Source organism: Chrysochloris asiatica, unplaced genomic scaffold, assembly GCF_000296735.1.
Source record: "Chrysochloris asiatica unplaced genomic scaffold, ChrAsi1.0 scaffold00012, whole genome shotgun sequence".
Taxonomy (NCBI): domain Eukaryota; kingdom Metazoa; phylum Chordata; class Mammalia; order Afrosoricida; family Chrysochloridae; genus Chrysochloris; species Chrysochloris asiatica.
The window spans coordinates 29,014,858-29,031,591 of record NW_006408530.1 but is presented as its reverse complement, the minus strand read 5'-3'; the positions used below and the strand labels follow the sequence as shown (position 1 = coordinate 29,031,591).

At 38.8% G+C, this 16,734-nt stretch overlaps 1 protein-coding gene across 1 annotated transcript in view; it reads left to right on the top strand.

Annotated features, from left to right (window-relative positions):
- Positions 1 to 16,734, top strand: part of THSD7B (thrombospondin, type I, domain containing 7B) — a 904,077-nt gene that overhangs the window by 468,314 nt on the left and 419,029 nt on the right. Inside the window, exon 12 of the mRNA XM_006834598.1 lies at positions 15,026 to 15,220. Within this exon, the coding sequence (XP_006834661.1) occupies positions 15,026 to 15,220 (195 nt within the window). The remainder of the gene's footprint in view (positions 1 to 15,025; positions 15,221 to 16,734) is intronic.

Sequence of the window (16,734 nt, the reverse complement as noted above, 5' to 3'; positions counted from 1 at the left end):
GAAAGGAAAGAATATATGTATGTCTGCGCTTACTCAAGCCTAATCTAATGTCCTTGGTGTGGAGAGTCTGGTTAAGGAAAACGTGAAAAGCTTAAGGATAGATATGCCATACCCTATATTTGATACTCTAGAAAGATTGTTCTACTGGAGGTCCCCACTCAAATATAGGGTGGGTAACTAGACAGAAGGAAGACTTCAGGTAACTCCCCCATGTTCTCAGAGTTCCCTGTGTCACTGAGAGTCTCTACAAGTTCCCACGTGCCCCGAGGAAGGTGTATAATCCTGGATTCTTGTCTAGCAGGATTAACTGGAGAATATATTTTGAAACTCTGAGGTCATTGATTTCATGGGAATCAAACCCAGTTCTCAGGAGGATAGGCTCCACCATCAGACATTGAAGTAGGATGGGGCAAGATAGCCATAGTACTATAGGTCCCAGACCAGGTTGAGCGTGAATTGATCACGAGTTCTTCAGCCTAAGGCATTAACAATGAACTTCACCAAACAAGTGGTCACCAGGTGGGAAAGGTCACTGTTATTGCAGAAGTTGGCAGAGACCCAGAGGGACACTTGTTGCCTGCCATCACAGGAAGAGGGGATTGTTCTTATGGTTGTTGTTGTTCAGTGCATTCGAGTTGGTTCAGACTCCCAGTGTCTCTGTCTAGGCTTTCCAAGGAGCAGGTAGTAGGTTTGAACTACCAGCCTTTCAGTTAGGAGGCCAATGCTCATCCTACAGCACCACACTAGGAAGAAACAGTGGTTGAAAAAGAAACTATACATTTACCTGAAAAGAACTATTTTAAACAAAAAGAAAACTAATTAAGATGGCTAAAACTGAAATAGCATTAAATAGCTTTGTTAACTTTTCTGATTACCTAGTAGAATGGGAGCTCTTGAGGAAGATTGCAGCAGTCCGTGAAATAGAGAAGGGATCTTTTCATTGCACATTGGAGTGCAGTGGAGTTCTGATCATACATATGCTCTGCATAAAGTGCCCTAACCTGGCCTCTATGCCTTAAAGTCTCTGCTTGAGCTGGCTTCCAGCTGTTTGTTGTTTTTGTTTTATTTTATTTTTTTTGACTTGGTTGGGGTCTAAGAGGCAGATGGAAGTCCCACTAAAATCCATACAACCCTATCCAGTCCCTGTCTAAACTCTGCCCAGTGCTTGCTGTTGTTAGGTGCCATCGATTCCGACTCCATAGCGACCCTATAGGACGGCGTAGAACTGCCTATTTTCCCCACAGGAAATTGGATGAGTTTGAACTAGCAACTTTGCAGTTAGCAGCTCAAAATTTACCCCACTGTACCACCAGGGCTCCTGAATCCTTCCTTCTTGTTGTTCTTATGTACAGTTGAGTCAGTTTCGATCCATAATAACCCTGTATAGGGTTTCCAAGGAGTGACTGGCGAGCTTGAACCATCGACCTTGCGGTTCAAACAGGCTTTGCTGGCCAGTGCATTAAGCTTCAGCACCACATCAGCACTTCTGGGTGGTGGTGTGCCGAGGAGTTAATTCTGATTTATAGCAACCCTGCATAGGGTTTCTGAAGCTGTAAATCTTTATAGGAACAGAAAAAGCCTTGTCTTTCTCCCATGGAACAGCTAGTAGTTTGAAACTGCTGACCTTGAAGTTAGCAGCCCCACTTGTAATCAGTAACTAAATGGGAGAACAGACACTGAAACTACTCAGAAGCGTCCACACAGAAGAAGACATGGTGTGAGGCTGCCATCTATAAGCCAGAAACTGAAGGAGGGTCTTCCCAGAGAGCTGACAGAGAGCAGCCTGCTGTCACCCTGAATTCAGACTTCCGCCCTCCAGAAAAGTGATTTCTGTTCTTTAAAGTCACCCACCTCGTGATACTTTCTGCTGGCAATCCTAAGAAACTAAAACATGTACACTCGTCAGTCTGAGGGATGCCTAAGAGTTGGCTGGTTTTTTTCATTTGAAATGAGAAATTAAGAGCTCTTTGGAATCAAGCTGGGAATGAGAAAAGGGAGGCAGGCCCGGGTCTGGTATCTCTGTACAACCACATCCCCGCCTGATCTGAGAGTTTTATATTGGGTCCTAGCCTTCAAAGTCATTATGAAGATATATCTGGTAAAGCAGGAAAATAGAACTGGTATTACTACATATTTAGTAATTTGATTTATACACTTTGGATCTGTGAAATTAGAGTCTATGGCCTAACACTTAACTTTAGTTATAACTGACCTACACATGTTAGGGGCAGCTAGGGCAGAGTCACTAAAGTGGTGACCTCACTACAGATAATGAACTTGTAATTGTAACTATTTGAGTCTTATAAAAGGAGAAGTAAATCACAAGACTAGGAGGCCAGCCAATCACAGCACTTGTTTCTCTGCACATGTGTCAAGGTGTCCTAAGACTAGGACACCTCATATTGTTCCCCTTCACCCTTCATAAACATCCTTCCTGTGCCCCTGTGTCTGGGAAGACTTTTGTCACTTCCTGGGACGAAGGCTCCAACGCTGAAACTCCCTAAGTGTGTTGAAATTTTATTTCTCTGGAAGATGTTTCTTTCACCTCTGTATCCAACAGACACTGAGCGGTAGAGCATGTCATATAAACATTTGCTGAGCAGAGCAATTGTTGCCCACCCATGCAGTTCCTGGATGTGCATTTAAATTAAGCACTGTTCCAGAACTGAAGCAGCTGATTATTGCAGGACGGAGACAGTTAGATTGATAGAGTCCTTCCAGTTTTCCGGCATGTCACCGCATTTCCTGAAAATCATGAAATCATGACCTCCTGAAAGAAATGATTTCTACCCTTTCCTTCAGCTATTAGATGTGAACTCTGGTCAGCAGCAACTTCAGAAAAACAATATGTGTGTCCTTGGTGAAGGTGATAAAAACTGACAGATCTGAGGTAGCAGACTCTATCACTAATTTAGTCTTCCCTGGCAGGACATTGTCATTTCTTATCATAAGGTCATTAAACCCTGCCCTCTTTATATCTTAATTGAAAATAAGAAAAACTTATCACAGCATGTCTGAATGTCGGAGTTTAGAGGTGATGGGGGCAGACTGACCAACCATTTAGTAATGGTTAATAATCTGCTGATTTTAGTTGTCATTTTGGCCTACGAAGGCTGGTGGCCATGTCGCATTATTGGCAGTTCTTTTTTGTTTTGTTTTGTTTTAAGTGGCTATCAGAGACAGTGAGAATTAATACAGGACCTTGTTTTTATTTCTCTCGCTAACTTCTCAGATCACTGTTCATTTTATGCTAAGTATTCCTTTTCATACTTCTGAGATTGAAAAAAAAAAAAAATCAGAACAAAAAATTTCAATTAGTAACTCTTCTTCCCACTCTGTTTTTGTTGTTAAAGTGCCACTGAGTCAATTCTGACTCATAGTGACCCTGTATAGAGTTTGAGTTTGAACTGCCAGCCTTACAGATCAAACCCACCTAGAGATTGAGTGCTCTAAATAACATTTTTTTGGTGCCTTTCACCCAAGTCTGTCTTGTAACTAGGAGAAAGATTAAGTACTTGCTCAATTCTATGTGTTATGTACATTGCTGGCAGAGTGCGGTAGCTTCATATAATAATCGCTGGTCTGCAACCACAAGGTACCGTGTTCAAGCCTGCCAGCTGCTCCATGGGAGAACGGTAAAGCTTTCTGCTCCAAAGTGACTGCTCTTCTCTGAGAGCTCCTGTCGGATTCACGTGGCTCAGAAACCTGCTTCTCCAGCATTGCTGAGTAAAGATGCCCAGCTATGCAGTCAGCTACTCTGAGGACTATATGCTTAGAAAGTAAGATAGCTAAAAGCCAAGCAAGGCTAAGCAATGAGGTCTTTCTTGAGCAATTTATAATTATTTTATCTGAAAATTATTATTCAGTAAAGATAAAATTTTAATTTGAATAAATGAAATATAATTAACTATTAGGCAATTCATTTCACATAGAGATATATGAAAGACACAGTCAGAAATAAATGCCCCGACCTTTTTTTGTGGAAAAGAATTCTCCCACTTGTATAGTACAGTACATGAAATACTGCATATGGATCTGCATAGAAGAGGAGACTCTATGGCACTGAGTTGCCCTGGGAAAATAATGCCTTGGCTAGCTATCATGCTTGCAGGCTTGAGTGCTTAAGGTGAATGTGTTGAAAAGAAAAGGAAGGGATCTAAAGAGAAATAGTTCCCCTAGAATGCTCCTTGCAAATGATTTGCTGTGATCCAAGGGACTCAGGGAGTCCTACTGTGATGTTGTAAGATGAGCACTAGACTGCTAACAGCAAGGTTGGTAGTTCAAACCCACCAGCCACTCCTTGGAAGTCCTGTACAGGGTTGCTGAATTGGAGCCAACTTGTTGGTACAAAACAACAGCAGTTTCAAGGAACCCAGGATGAGTTCCTTTAAATAGCAGGTATCTGACCAATCAATTCTCTGTGATAACTTCATTTGTAGTGATTCTTTTTTTTTTTTTTTAAGATTTAATTGTGAGGTTTACATAGGTGAACATCAACTTTACACTTATCCTATTGTATTTTCATTTCATTGCAATGATTATAATCCCCTCCATGCATCATCAAATAACCAAAGAGTACACCACACAGCCTTCCACACAGGCCCGCCCCGCAGCTGCCAGCACACAGCCCTTCTCCCTCCCTGAGTCCAGTGTCCCCAGCTGCTCCATCTCTCCATGTCATCATCTCTGTCTCCATACCTGGCATCACTGCTTCTCTGGGTAGAGTCCCACACTCTGTTCTTCTCACTTGATGGGACCTCTGCTCATGAGCTGCAAAATCAATCACTTTCCTCATCTTGTCAAAAAACATCTACCTCTATATTTCCTACCCTCACAATCAGTCCTGATGGCAATTATTCACTTTTGTACCACAATAGACTTATCCCCATTTCCTTTCATCAGCCTGATACGTATAGGTAAATTTCATCAAATCATAGCAGGTTACCCCCCGCCCCCTTTCTTCTTCTACTCGAGTTTTGATCATCCAGCCATCAAAGCCAGGTAATGTGGGTAATATCTGCAAGTATGAGTGTTCTTGTGCATCTCCCCTCACTTCATATCAGCTGGATGCTTTACTTTTCGCTCTACTCCTCTGTGGCCATGTCACTGCCTCTGGACCCAGGAGTCCCCAGGTCTTGCCATACTGCTGGCCAACCAGGTCTCCACCTGGGTTCACAGGGGTCTATTGAATGTGGTCGGGCTTAGCTCGCAGCTTCATTGCTCTTTCTCCCCCTCTTCTTATCAGTGACCAACGTGGTCACCACCCAGACCACATGTGTGCTCATGTATTCCCTTGAGTCTCAGTCGTGGGAGGGGTTTGCTCTGAGGGGTCCTGACCACTTGTTTTGATGGGTCCCAGGCAAACAACTTACTTGTTCTTGTAGTAATCAATCAGACTACAGTTGTTGTTTCAGATTTTTCCTGCCAGTCTTTATTTCACAAAGTATCTTCTGTTGTTCTAGCCACTCCAGGCTGGTCTACTCATCCTTTCCAGTGAAAATTTCCTACCTCTGTCCATTCTGGATGGGGTTCTGGATTCCACCTATGGTCTTCTGGAATGTAAAGGCTCCACAGGGAACCTCTTTCACTGGGCAACTTCTAGTCCTCTTTAAGATATTCCAATCAGTTATAGGCTAAAGATGGATTTATAAGCTTTCTGTAGTAATGATTCTGGCTATTCCTTTCTCCCTACCTCAAGTGTCCATTTTACAATAGTGGGCAAGGGAAACCAAGATTCAAAAGACAGCTAAGCATCTTAACATGATTTCCCTTTTTTAACCCTTCAAACCATGCCTCAATCCCTGTATCCTGGAGTCCTGTTGTTCCAAGGTTGTGCATACATCATCATTTACCTCTGACCCATTTAGCCCATGTGAACCTGTTCTCCCATCAGCTTTGTTCTTCCATTACCCTACCCCTTCTTGTGAATTGTCCCCCTGCGCCACCTCCCCACACCCAAGCTATCCTGTGTCTATTCCTGACCCTATGCTCTGTCTTCCCTTCCCTCTCCTCCTCTCATCCTGTACATCCTGGTGATCAGCAAATATATCTATATAATTGTTTCCCCTTTTAGTGTGGGTTCTTTTTCTTACTCTTTTATGATAATGGTCCTATACAGTATTTCTCCTTTTGTGACTGACTAATTTCACTCAGAATAATGTCCTCAAGTTTCATCCATGTTATGTGGTGGCTTGCAGCTTCCTTGTTCTTCAAGGTAGCATAATATACCATAGTGTGTATGTACCACAGTTTGTTTATCCATTCTTCAGTTGATGGGCACTTAGGCTGTTTGCTTCATAAAAAGTATTAGGAAGATTTCCATCATCTTCTATATTCTGGAATAATTTGAGTAGAATTGGTGACAGCTTTTCCCTGAATGTTTGGTAGATCTCACCAGTAAAACTGTCTGGGCGGGGACTTCTTTTGGTTGGGAGTTTATTGATAACCTGATCAATTTCATCCTTTGTTTTGGGTCTGTTCAAGTTTTCTACTTCACTCTGTGTAAGTTTTGGTAGGTCATATTCTTCTAAAAAGGCATCCAGCTCTTCTAAGTTTTCTAATTTGTTGGAGTACAATTCTTCATAGTATTCTGTTATTATCCTTTTAATTTCGCTTGGTTCCATTGTGACATCGCCTGTGTGGTTTCTAATGCGAGTTATTTTTGTCTTCTCCCTCTTTTCTTTTATTAGGTTTGCCAGTGGTTCATCACTTTTATTAATCCTTTCAAAGAACCAGCTTCTTGTCCTACTGATTCTTCCTATAGTTTTTCTGTTTTCCATCTTATTTATTTCTGCTCTTATCTTTATAATTTCTTTTCTTTTGGTGACTGTAGGTTCCCTCTGTTGGTCTTTTTCTAATTGTTGGAGATGCTGTGTTAATGTGTTAATTTTGGTTTTTTCTTCTTTTTGGATATGCACATTTATTGCAACAAACTGTCCTCTCAACGCCACTTTCACCTTGTCCCAGAGATTTTGGTATGTTGTTTTTTCATTCTCGTTTGTTTCTAGGAACTTTATGAATTCACGTTTAATTTCTTACCCAGTTGCTTTTCAGCAGGGTGTTGTTCAGTTTCCATGTATTTGACTGCATTTCCTTAGTCTTCTTGTTGTTGATGTGTAGTTTTATAGCATTGTGATCTGAAAAGATGCTCTGTAGTATTTTGATGTTTACAAATTTATGGAGGCTTGCTTTGTGACCTAACACACGGTCAATTCTGTAGCATGTTCCATGTGCACTGGAGAAGAAAGTATATGATGCTGCTGTTGTGTTCAATGCTATGCACACATCTATGAGATCAAGTTGCTTGATTGTGCTGTTTAGTTCCTCTGTAACTTTGTCGAGTTTCTTTCTGGTTGTTCTGTCCCTTTTTGAAAGTGGCATGTTAAAATCTCACAGCATAATTGTAGATTTATCTATTTCTTTCTTCAATTCTCGTAAGGTTTGCTTCATATATCTTGGTGCTTTTTCATTGGGAGCATAGATGTTTATTATGGTTATGTCGTCTTGCTCAATTGACCCTTTGATCTTGAGATAATGTCCTTCTTTATCTCTTATGCTGGTTTTTGTCTTAAAGTTTACTTTATCAGAGATTAGAATTGTCACTTCTGCTTGTTTATTGTTGCATTTAGCTTGGTATATTTTTTTCCATCCTTTAACTTTTCATCTGTTTTTGTCTTTGTGTGTAAGGTGTGTCCCTTGCAGGCAGTATATTGAAGGATCTTGTTTTCATATACAGTCTGCCACTCTCTGTCTCTTTACTGGTGCATTCAATCCATTGATATTAAATGTAATTATCGATAGGTATGAATTAATTGCTACAATTATATTAATTTTTTGATAGTGTCCATTCCTTTTTCTGCATGCCTTCTTGTGCTGTATTTGTGTTTTTTGTGCTATTTCTTGTCAGTTTCTTCTTAGTTTTCATGTTTGCTTTATATTCTTGTAAGTGCGTTTTCATGGGAAGTTGTTAAGTATTAACTTTCTTTGGGGTTACCTTGTAGTCTTTTAACTTTTATCTCCATTTAAGAGAATCTATTGTATCCTGTAATCTACCTGACTACCTCACCGCCTGGATCTCTGTTCCTACATTTATCCCTTCTTTGACATTGATATTGTTTTTATCTTCAGTTGACCTCCCAGCTCCTTTGAATTCATTGTTGTAATTTTGTTCCATTCTGAACTCTGCTGTTGACTGAGTTCCAGGTGATGTTGCCAGGCTTGTCAATCTCTGGTTGTTGTCTGTTCTTGTTGGTTTTCAATCCAAAGAAGTCCCTCTAAGATGTTTTGAAGTGCTGGATTGCTTTTGACAAAATGTCGTAGATTCTGTTTATCCTGGAATGTTTTGATTGCACCATCGTATTTCATTCATAGTTTTGCTGCATTGACGATTCTTGGTTGGCAATTTTTTTCTTTTAAGGTTTTGTATATCTCTACCCATTGCCTTCTTGTCTGCATGGTTTGTTCTGAATAGTCAGAGCTTAATCTGATTTGCTTGCTTGTGTAAATGACAATTTTCTTCTCCATGGCCACTTTTAGGATTCTCTTCTTTTCTTTGATTTTGGCGAGCTTGATTATTCTATGTCTTGGTGACTTTCTTTTGGGGTCTATCCTTTCTGGGGTATGTTCAGCTTCTTGAATATTTATCTTCTCATCTTTCAAGATGTTAGGGAAATTTTCTTCCAGAAGCTCTTCAACTATTTCCTCTGTGGACTTCTCTGATTTTTCCTGTTCTGGAATGCCAATAATTCTTAAGTTCTTCCTCTTCATGTTATCCAGCATAAATCTTAGACTCTCTTCAAATTTTTTAATCCTTTTTTCTACTTGCTCTTCTATCTTAGCAGTATTGAGAGCTTTGTCTTCCAGCTCACTAGTTCTGGCTTCCATCTCTTCTATTCTCCTTTCCCCTTTCAGTGTGTCGTCTATTTCTAATATTTTATTATTAATCATCTGGACCTCTTTTTGCAGGTTTTGAATTGTTTCCAATGCTGTATCAATCTTGTTTGATTGCTCTTGTAGTACTTTCCTGATTTCTTCCTTATTTTTCTTTCATCCCTTCTCAAAGCGTTTGAATTGGTTTCCATATCATTCTTCTGAATTCCTTCTCAGGAAAATTCAAAACCTGCTCTTCCTCTTAGGGGGAGTTTTGTCTGTTTGCAGATCATTTTTTTCAGTTACTCTTCAGTTTTGGGGCATATTTTGAGATCTTTTGTTTTGCTTTCTTGGTCATTTCCAGTAGTTATATGGATTTTTAATGCTTAAATGGATGCTTGTTGTTGTGTTATTAAGCTTACTGGGTGTCTCCTGGTGGATATGATCAGGAGATAGGCTTCCCTTTTCACATGTAATGCTTAGCAGCTGTTTTGGGCTCTTGTCTCAATGGTGGAATATTATGGGGTATGCTTGTAACTTGGCTATATGGACACGACTGCTGTCAATTCTTGGGTAACGTAGGGAGAAAAAGCTCTCACTTCCAGGAAAAATGTGTGATCAATAGGACCAAAAGCAGAAGGAATATAAAAGCAGAGACAAAACCCACCACTTTGAAGCAAAAGTAAAACTGTATCCTACTGTCCAGCCGCCTTACTACACAGACAGTGTGTTTGCACTGTAGAAGCATCCAGCAGTGGATGGGGGTGTCTGATTGTTCAGGCCGCTCCTCTAGTCACCACCGTAGAGGTGCACAGACAGAAATTGAGAAGTTAATGGGAGTAAGATTGTCTACTATTTTTGTCTCTTAAGGTCAGTTAGGTATCTGCATTTGCACAGCGTAATTCTTGAGATAGTTACGTCCTTTTATGTTGTGTTTTCATAGATTGTTCATATGATTTGTCTGTCAGGCCTGACAGACCTGCTTTTTTCCTGCTAGATAGGCTGAAGTAAACAGTCGTGCACAAATTAATTTTAGTGCTGCGACCCGGAGGTTGATGTCATAAGTAACTAGCAAGCTCTTTCTCTCTGTGCCGTGGGAAAACTGTGGGGTCAGCACTGTACTTTTTTTTTGGATAGGGGAGTGTGTACCCACCCGCCTGAAGGTATCTGAGCTGGGCAAAGAAGGCTCGTGACAAGGAAGAGGAGGAAAAAATGTGTAGAATCCCCTTCACCTCCTTTTGCAAATGTCACTGCACTGCTTTTAGCACTGGTTCCCTCAGTTGGTCTGGCTGTAACCCCACCCTTTGAACTTCCCCTGGGTGGGGTGGTCCCAGAGTGAGTCCCGTCTCGAGTGATTCCTAACTCACAATATTTTCCTATATATCATGATTTTTCTACTTGTGCATGTGGGAAACTGATGCCCTGGACCTTATGCTAGATCCAGAGCTCTGGTGTTGTTCCGTGAGCTCAGCGTCTCTGGGTTTTCATTTCCTCCCCCATAGAGCCTTTCCTACTTAGCTGTCTCTGATGGCACTAAAACTGCTTCCTCATGTAGTGATTCTTTTTATATTAGAAAAGAAATTAGATTCCTGAACTTGAAGAAATCTGGGAAGCAGAAGTCCTGGCCTAAGCAGTGATTACATGATGTGACTGTGACAATTAGCACTCATCCTTAGATTACAAGTGAAAGATCCTTGGTAGTGGATAATACATAGAGTAGTGGTTCTCAAACTAATGTGGATAATGTGAAAGTCCACACCACACCTTTGTGACATTTCTGTGCCCCTTTGTTGTTGTTGTTAAGTGCCATCTGGTGAGTTTGAACCGAACTTGTGGACAAATGTTTATCCTACAGTGCCACACCAGGATTCCCTATACCCTTTGTTGTTGCTGTCAAGTGCCATTGAGTGGGTTTTGACTCATATTGACCCTTTGTAGGATTTCTGAGGAGCAACTGGTAAGCTTGAACCCCTGACCTTGTTGTTCAAACAAACCTTGCAGTCCATCGCATTAACCTGAAGCACCACACCAGGACTCCCTGTGCCTCTTAAAGATCTCTAATATCTTTGTTAGACTGTGCTGCTAACCTAATTCTACAGAAGTCATGGATCTGATTTGCTCCACACAATCCTGTTAATGTAACAAATGTATTTGTTGTTGTGTGCAGTCGAGTTGGTTCTGACTCATAGTGACCCTGTATAGGGTTTTCGAGGATCAACTGGTGAATTTGAACCACCGACCTTACAATTGTAACTGACCTTGAGGTTGAGTGCTTATCCAGGATAAATGTATTTAGGGTATGTCTTCTTATCCAGTTCATTAGTAGTGATTATACATTGCAGTGCCAGCATTAGGTGACAATCCTAAAGAAGATTTTCTTCTTATCAGTTGATCAAGGAACTAATATGGTATGGAGAATGAGAGTGTGCACAATTATAAATGCCAGAACTGTCAGCCTGCTTATAATTAGAAATACTTATAAAGGGTGATTATAATAATTAATAACATTTATTGAATCTTTAGTCTGTGTCGGATACTATTTTAAGAATTTTCAAAACTCTTTAATATGTGTTCTTAATATACCCATTTGAAAGATAAGATGACTAAAGCATAAAGAATTTAGGTAACTTATTGTAGTTTGTATAAACCCCAGGTGTTTAACATTGGAATTTGCACTCATGCTATGTGAATGCAATGTCTGTGAGTTCCATCATCTGCTGTAGCCATGCTTAATTTCTCCATTTCTTCATTAATGAAAAAAAAGCTCAACTTTGTAATACAGACTTTCATAAATTTATTATTGCTGTTAGATACTCTTGAGTCAGTTCTGACCCATAACAACCTTATCTCTACAGCAGGGTAAAACACTGCCCAGCCCTGTGCTATTCTCACATTCATTGTTTGAGTCCATTGTTAGAGCCACTATGTCAGTCCATCTTGCAGAGAGTCTTCTGTTTTTCACTGATCCACCACTTTTTTGAGCATGATATTCTTCTTCAGGGACTTGTCCCTCCTGAGAGCAAGCCCAAACTACATGAGACAGTCACACAATTCTCATTTCTAAGGAGCATTCAGCTCTACTTCTTCTAAGATTTGTGTGTTCTTCTAGCAGCCCATAATATATACTCAATAATCTTCACCTACATTATAATTCATAGGCATCACTTGTTCTTCAGTCTTTTATATTCACTTCCAGCCTTCACATGCATATGAGGTAACTGAAAATGCCACGGATTGGATAACATTTTTGTTTGTTTTATGTTGAGGTATAATCCATACTGAAGTCTTTGATCATCATCAGTAAATGTTTCAAGTTGTCTTGGCTTCCAGCAAGCAAGGTTGTGTCATCTGCATATCACAAGTTGTTAATATGTCTTTTTTCAATCCTAATGCCATGTTATTCTTCATATAAACCAGCTTCTCAGATTACTTACTCATCATACAGATTTAATAAATATGGTGAAAAGGTACAACCTTGACGCACAGCTTTCTTGATTTTAATTCATGTTTTTATGTTTGAATCACTACCTCTTTGTCTATGTACAGATTTTACATAAGTACAATTAGATGCTCTGGAATGTTCATTATTTGAAAGTTACCCATAATTTGTTATGATCCCCACAGTTAAATGCCTTTACACAGTCAGTGAAGCATTGTATGTCTGCTGTTTTTTGCTTGCAGTCAAGATCCATGTGACATCAACAATAATGTTCCTTTTTATACATCCTCTTCTGAATCCGGCTTGAATTTCTGGCAGTTCATTCTTGATGTATTGCTGTATCAGAAGATTCAGAGTTTTATAATTTAGATAATTTGTAGACCTTAAAAATATCATTGAGGTTGTGTTTTATCTTCATGTCCCATTCATATACTTACTCAAATGAATGATATAAAAATGAATAAAATATTATAAATTATTTCCTACCACTGGGGAAAAAAATCCTCCCTTTTTTCATTTATAAGTTTAAATTTCAGATAGCAACACTTTAAAAAAAAGTATTTAAAAATTCTTCTCTGTTACTCAGTACATTGTAATCTTGTAAAAAAAAAATACTTGGTAAGATGAAAATTCTTCTAAATTGACTGAAAGTTGGTTATATAATCTTGAAATTCAAATAGCTTGTGCTTGTACCCTACTTAAGATAAAGTATCTTGCTGTAGTCACCATTATTGACTGCAATATCCCCAACAAAGAAAATGCAGGTGCTGTTGACTTGTTGTACATTTGATTTTGTCAGTTGGATATGAATATAAAACTAAAATTCAAAGTGAATTAATAACCCTACCTGCTATAAAGCAGATTTACAGATTAAGAAGTATTGTGTTCATCTATTTTCATCTTGGAATCCTGGTGTGGTGTCAGAGGATAAGCACTCATCCTCAAGGTCTGTTTGAGCCCTATACAAAAGGGCACTATGAGTTGGAACCTATTCCATGGCACTTAACCAACAACAAAATTGTCATCTTAGCTAATTGGTTTATGCGAAAACATTAGATGCACTTGGCTTCCGTAAATTCTAAAGAAGATAGATTTATGGTATTTGGATAGATGTGTTCTATGTTATGCTCAGAATAAAGAAAGAAATTTAGAATGAATAAATGAAAAATGGGCAACCCAGAGGAGGCCCTATGTACTCTTACCCGGTCATAGAAAACTTTGCATAAGGAATTCTTAACAATGTTGATCCTAAACAATGATTTTGTTATTCCCTGTAGCATATAGTTTTAAAGAACTTTCGAAAGAATGGTCCCTAGCTGTGGATTCTTTAGGATAATGAACTTAGCAAACATCCATTAGCAAACATCCAAATATGGATGGTCAGTATATCGGTTGGATTAGAATCATCTGGAATATTTAAAAGCATAACATTCCTGGACTTCTCCTCTAGAGTTGCTGATGCAGGAGACCTAGAGAGATATGACTGGTTCTGTATATTCTCATAGACACCCATTGCTAAACATCAGTCTTGAGCAGTAGTTCTCTTCAAAGAGTATTTGTTACTCTCTGGAGATGTTTTTGGTTGTCACAACCTGAGTGTTGGGGTTACTAGCATCAGGGGAGTGGCAGGGAATCTTCTAAGTATCCTAAAATGTACAAGGCAAACCTATTACATAAGCAAATAATTATGTAATATAAAATATCAATGGTAATGAGGTTGAGAAACATTGGACTGGAGAATATAAAATGTAAAGGTATGTCCTCACAGAGCCCATAATTAATCAGTTAATAAAGATTTACCAAAAACATACTTTCATCATTGAATAAAATTCATGGCATTAGCCCTAAGAATCAAAGAAAAAATTTAAAAATTCATAAATATGTTGCCTCAAGGTTATTAGTTATTTTATCCTATCACTAGAGAATTTCCAGTTCAAAAAACATATGAGAGAAAATTCAAAGAGTTAGCTGCAACTGCTTGGATATTTATAATGGAAATTATTTGGATAGATTATGCCTGTGCTTTTTAGAGAAATAAAAAACTTTTACTTAATATTTCTTAACTACTTTAAATAGAACCAAGCCTTTTAGTGTCATTACATCAAGCAAACAACGTTAAATCAATTCTGAGGATACTCACTGCCTGCAAGTTGATTCTGAATCCTAGCAACCCTGAAAGACAGAGTAGAACTTAGGGTTTCCAAGATGATGAATCTTTACAGGGACAGACTGTCTCAGCTTTCTCCTGCTTAGTGGCTGGTAGATTTGAACCACTCTCCTTGTGATTAGCAGCTCAATACTTAACCCACTGTGCTCCAGGACTCTTTAATCTTGGCATAGTTCCTATGACTTATGATTGTCTTTTTCCCTTTTGTCTGCATCTTCCTTTCTTGTTCTGAGTCTGTCTCCTAATTTTTTGTGATCCCTAGAGATCAGATGCTCAGATGCAGGGCATATAATAAATTACTGGAAGTTATTTTGTTTGTTGTCAGTGCAGGGTTTGAATTAATAATGAAAACCAATTAAATCCTTAAATGCCTCCAACGGCAATGATAAAAATGTAATTTCCAGAAAGAAATAAAGTGAGCTATGTTAAACAACTTATGCAATCACGAGGATAACCAAATTTTCAACATTAGGAAATTCTGTTTTTGTCAAAGAACTGGCAGCTGAATGATTGAATCAAAATAATAACAAAAGAATCCATGCTCTTTTTAGCTATCTCTTGTGTTTCTGATGACAACCAGTTGGCAGAAATAATGGAATGCCTCAAGCAGACAAATGGCATGCCCTCCCTTGTGCAAGAGTGCACGGTTCCATGTCGTGATGACTGCACCTTCACTACCTGGTCCAAGTTTACACCCTGCTCAGGGAATTGTGAAACAACCAGAAGTAGACGGCGGCAGCTTACAGGTAGGTTGTGATTTTTACATAGTGGTATGAGGTGACAAGTTGTGAACTTCTCAGTGTCCCAAGTAGAATATAAACTCCAGAAGAACAATGTCTTTTTATTAATATTGTTTTGTTTTGTTTTCCTGGTATGTATTCTTGAACCTGGCATCATAATGGTTAAGTGCTTGGCTGCTAACCAAAAGGTAGGCGGTGTAAACCTCCCAGGGGCTCCATGGGAGAAAAGATCTGGCAGTCTTCTCCTGTAAAGACTACAGTCTAGGAAACTCTATGGGGCAGTTCTACTGGGCCTCATATATGGTTGCTATATCTTAGAATCAACTCAGTGACACACATCATAAACACCAAATGTATCCTTACTTACTACATTGGCATGGTGTATGGTATGTACTCAGTTAACATTTCTGAAATGAAGGAAAGATGTGAATAATTTTGTATTTATAAAGGTCCTCTCTTTATAGTCATAAAAGTCAAATTTCTCCCTCTTCTTTTGAGTAGTTAATGGCAAATTTTCTGTTGGTTTGTCATGCCGTCATTGATTTGTAAAGAACCTCAAAGGCAGATATAACCTATACCATTATCTTTTGCCATTATCTTATAAACAGTTTGACATTTAAAAAACTAGGCTGTGTATGGCAAAAATCACTTTACATTTATAGGTTTTCCTTTTAGAGTAAGATTGTTAATTATCAGTATTGTAAAGATCTGTAAAGTTCATGGAAATTGGAAAAATTTAAGATAGGGAATAATTTTTTTGCCTTCAATAAACAAATAATTGATGACTCTGTGGGTTAATGCGCCAGACCGCAAAGCCATTTGAACTGCAAGGTCGGCGGTTCAAGCTCACCAGCTGCTCCTTGGAAACCCTATACAGGGTCGCTATGGGTCGGAATCGACTCAATGGCGCTTGACAACAACAACAATATATGGTTTGTCTGCCAGAACTTCTCTTACCTGTGTGTATGTTTGTATGTGTAAGAAAACTGAATTTGGAGAACAGAGAACCAAAGGAAAAATGCTTAAATAATCACTGATAAACAAAATCTTGACATTTCTAAGTTAATCATAAATGATCATGTGTTTCGATAAGCAATTTAATATCAGTTCTCTTAGTTTTAAGATCCTGTAAGTGAATATTTTCTTTCTCTTTCACTTTCTTATTTTCTTCTTCCCTTCTTCTCCCTTCTAACACACATGCCAATAAATGGGTGGGCTCAGACTCTAAGGCTATGTAGTTCTTTCTCTGACACACCCATAGACACACATACAAACCAATTCACTCCAATGAATAGTGAGACAATCAGATGTTTTAATAGGTGGTTTTTTGTTTGTTTGTTTGCATTTTTTTAAAGTTTTTATTGTGAATGAGTGAAAGTTTACAGAGCAGATCATCAGTTTTACAGTCAACAAATCATATACTTTGTTTCATTACAATGATTATAATCCCCTCCATGTACCATCAGTATTTCTTTCTGTTCAATTTAGCTCTTTTTTTTTTTTTTAATTAAATGTTTTTA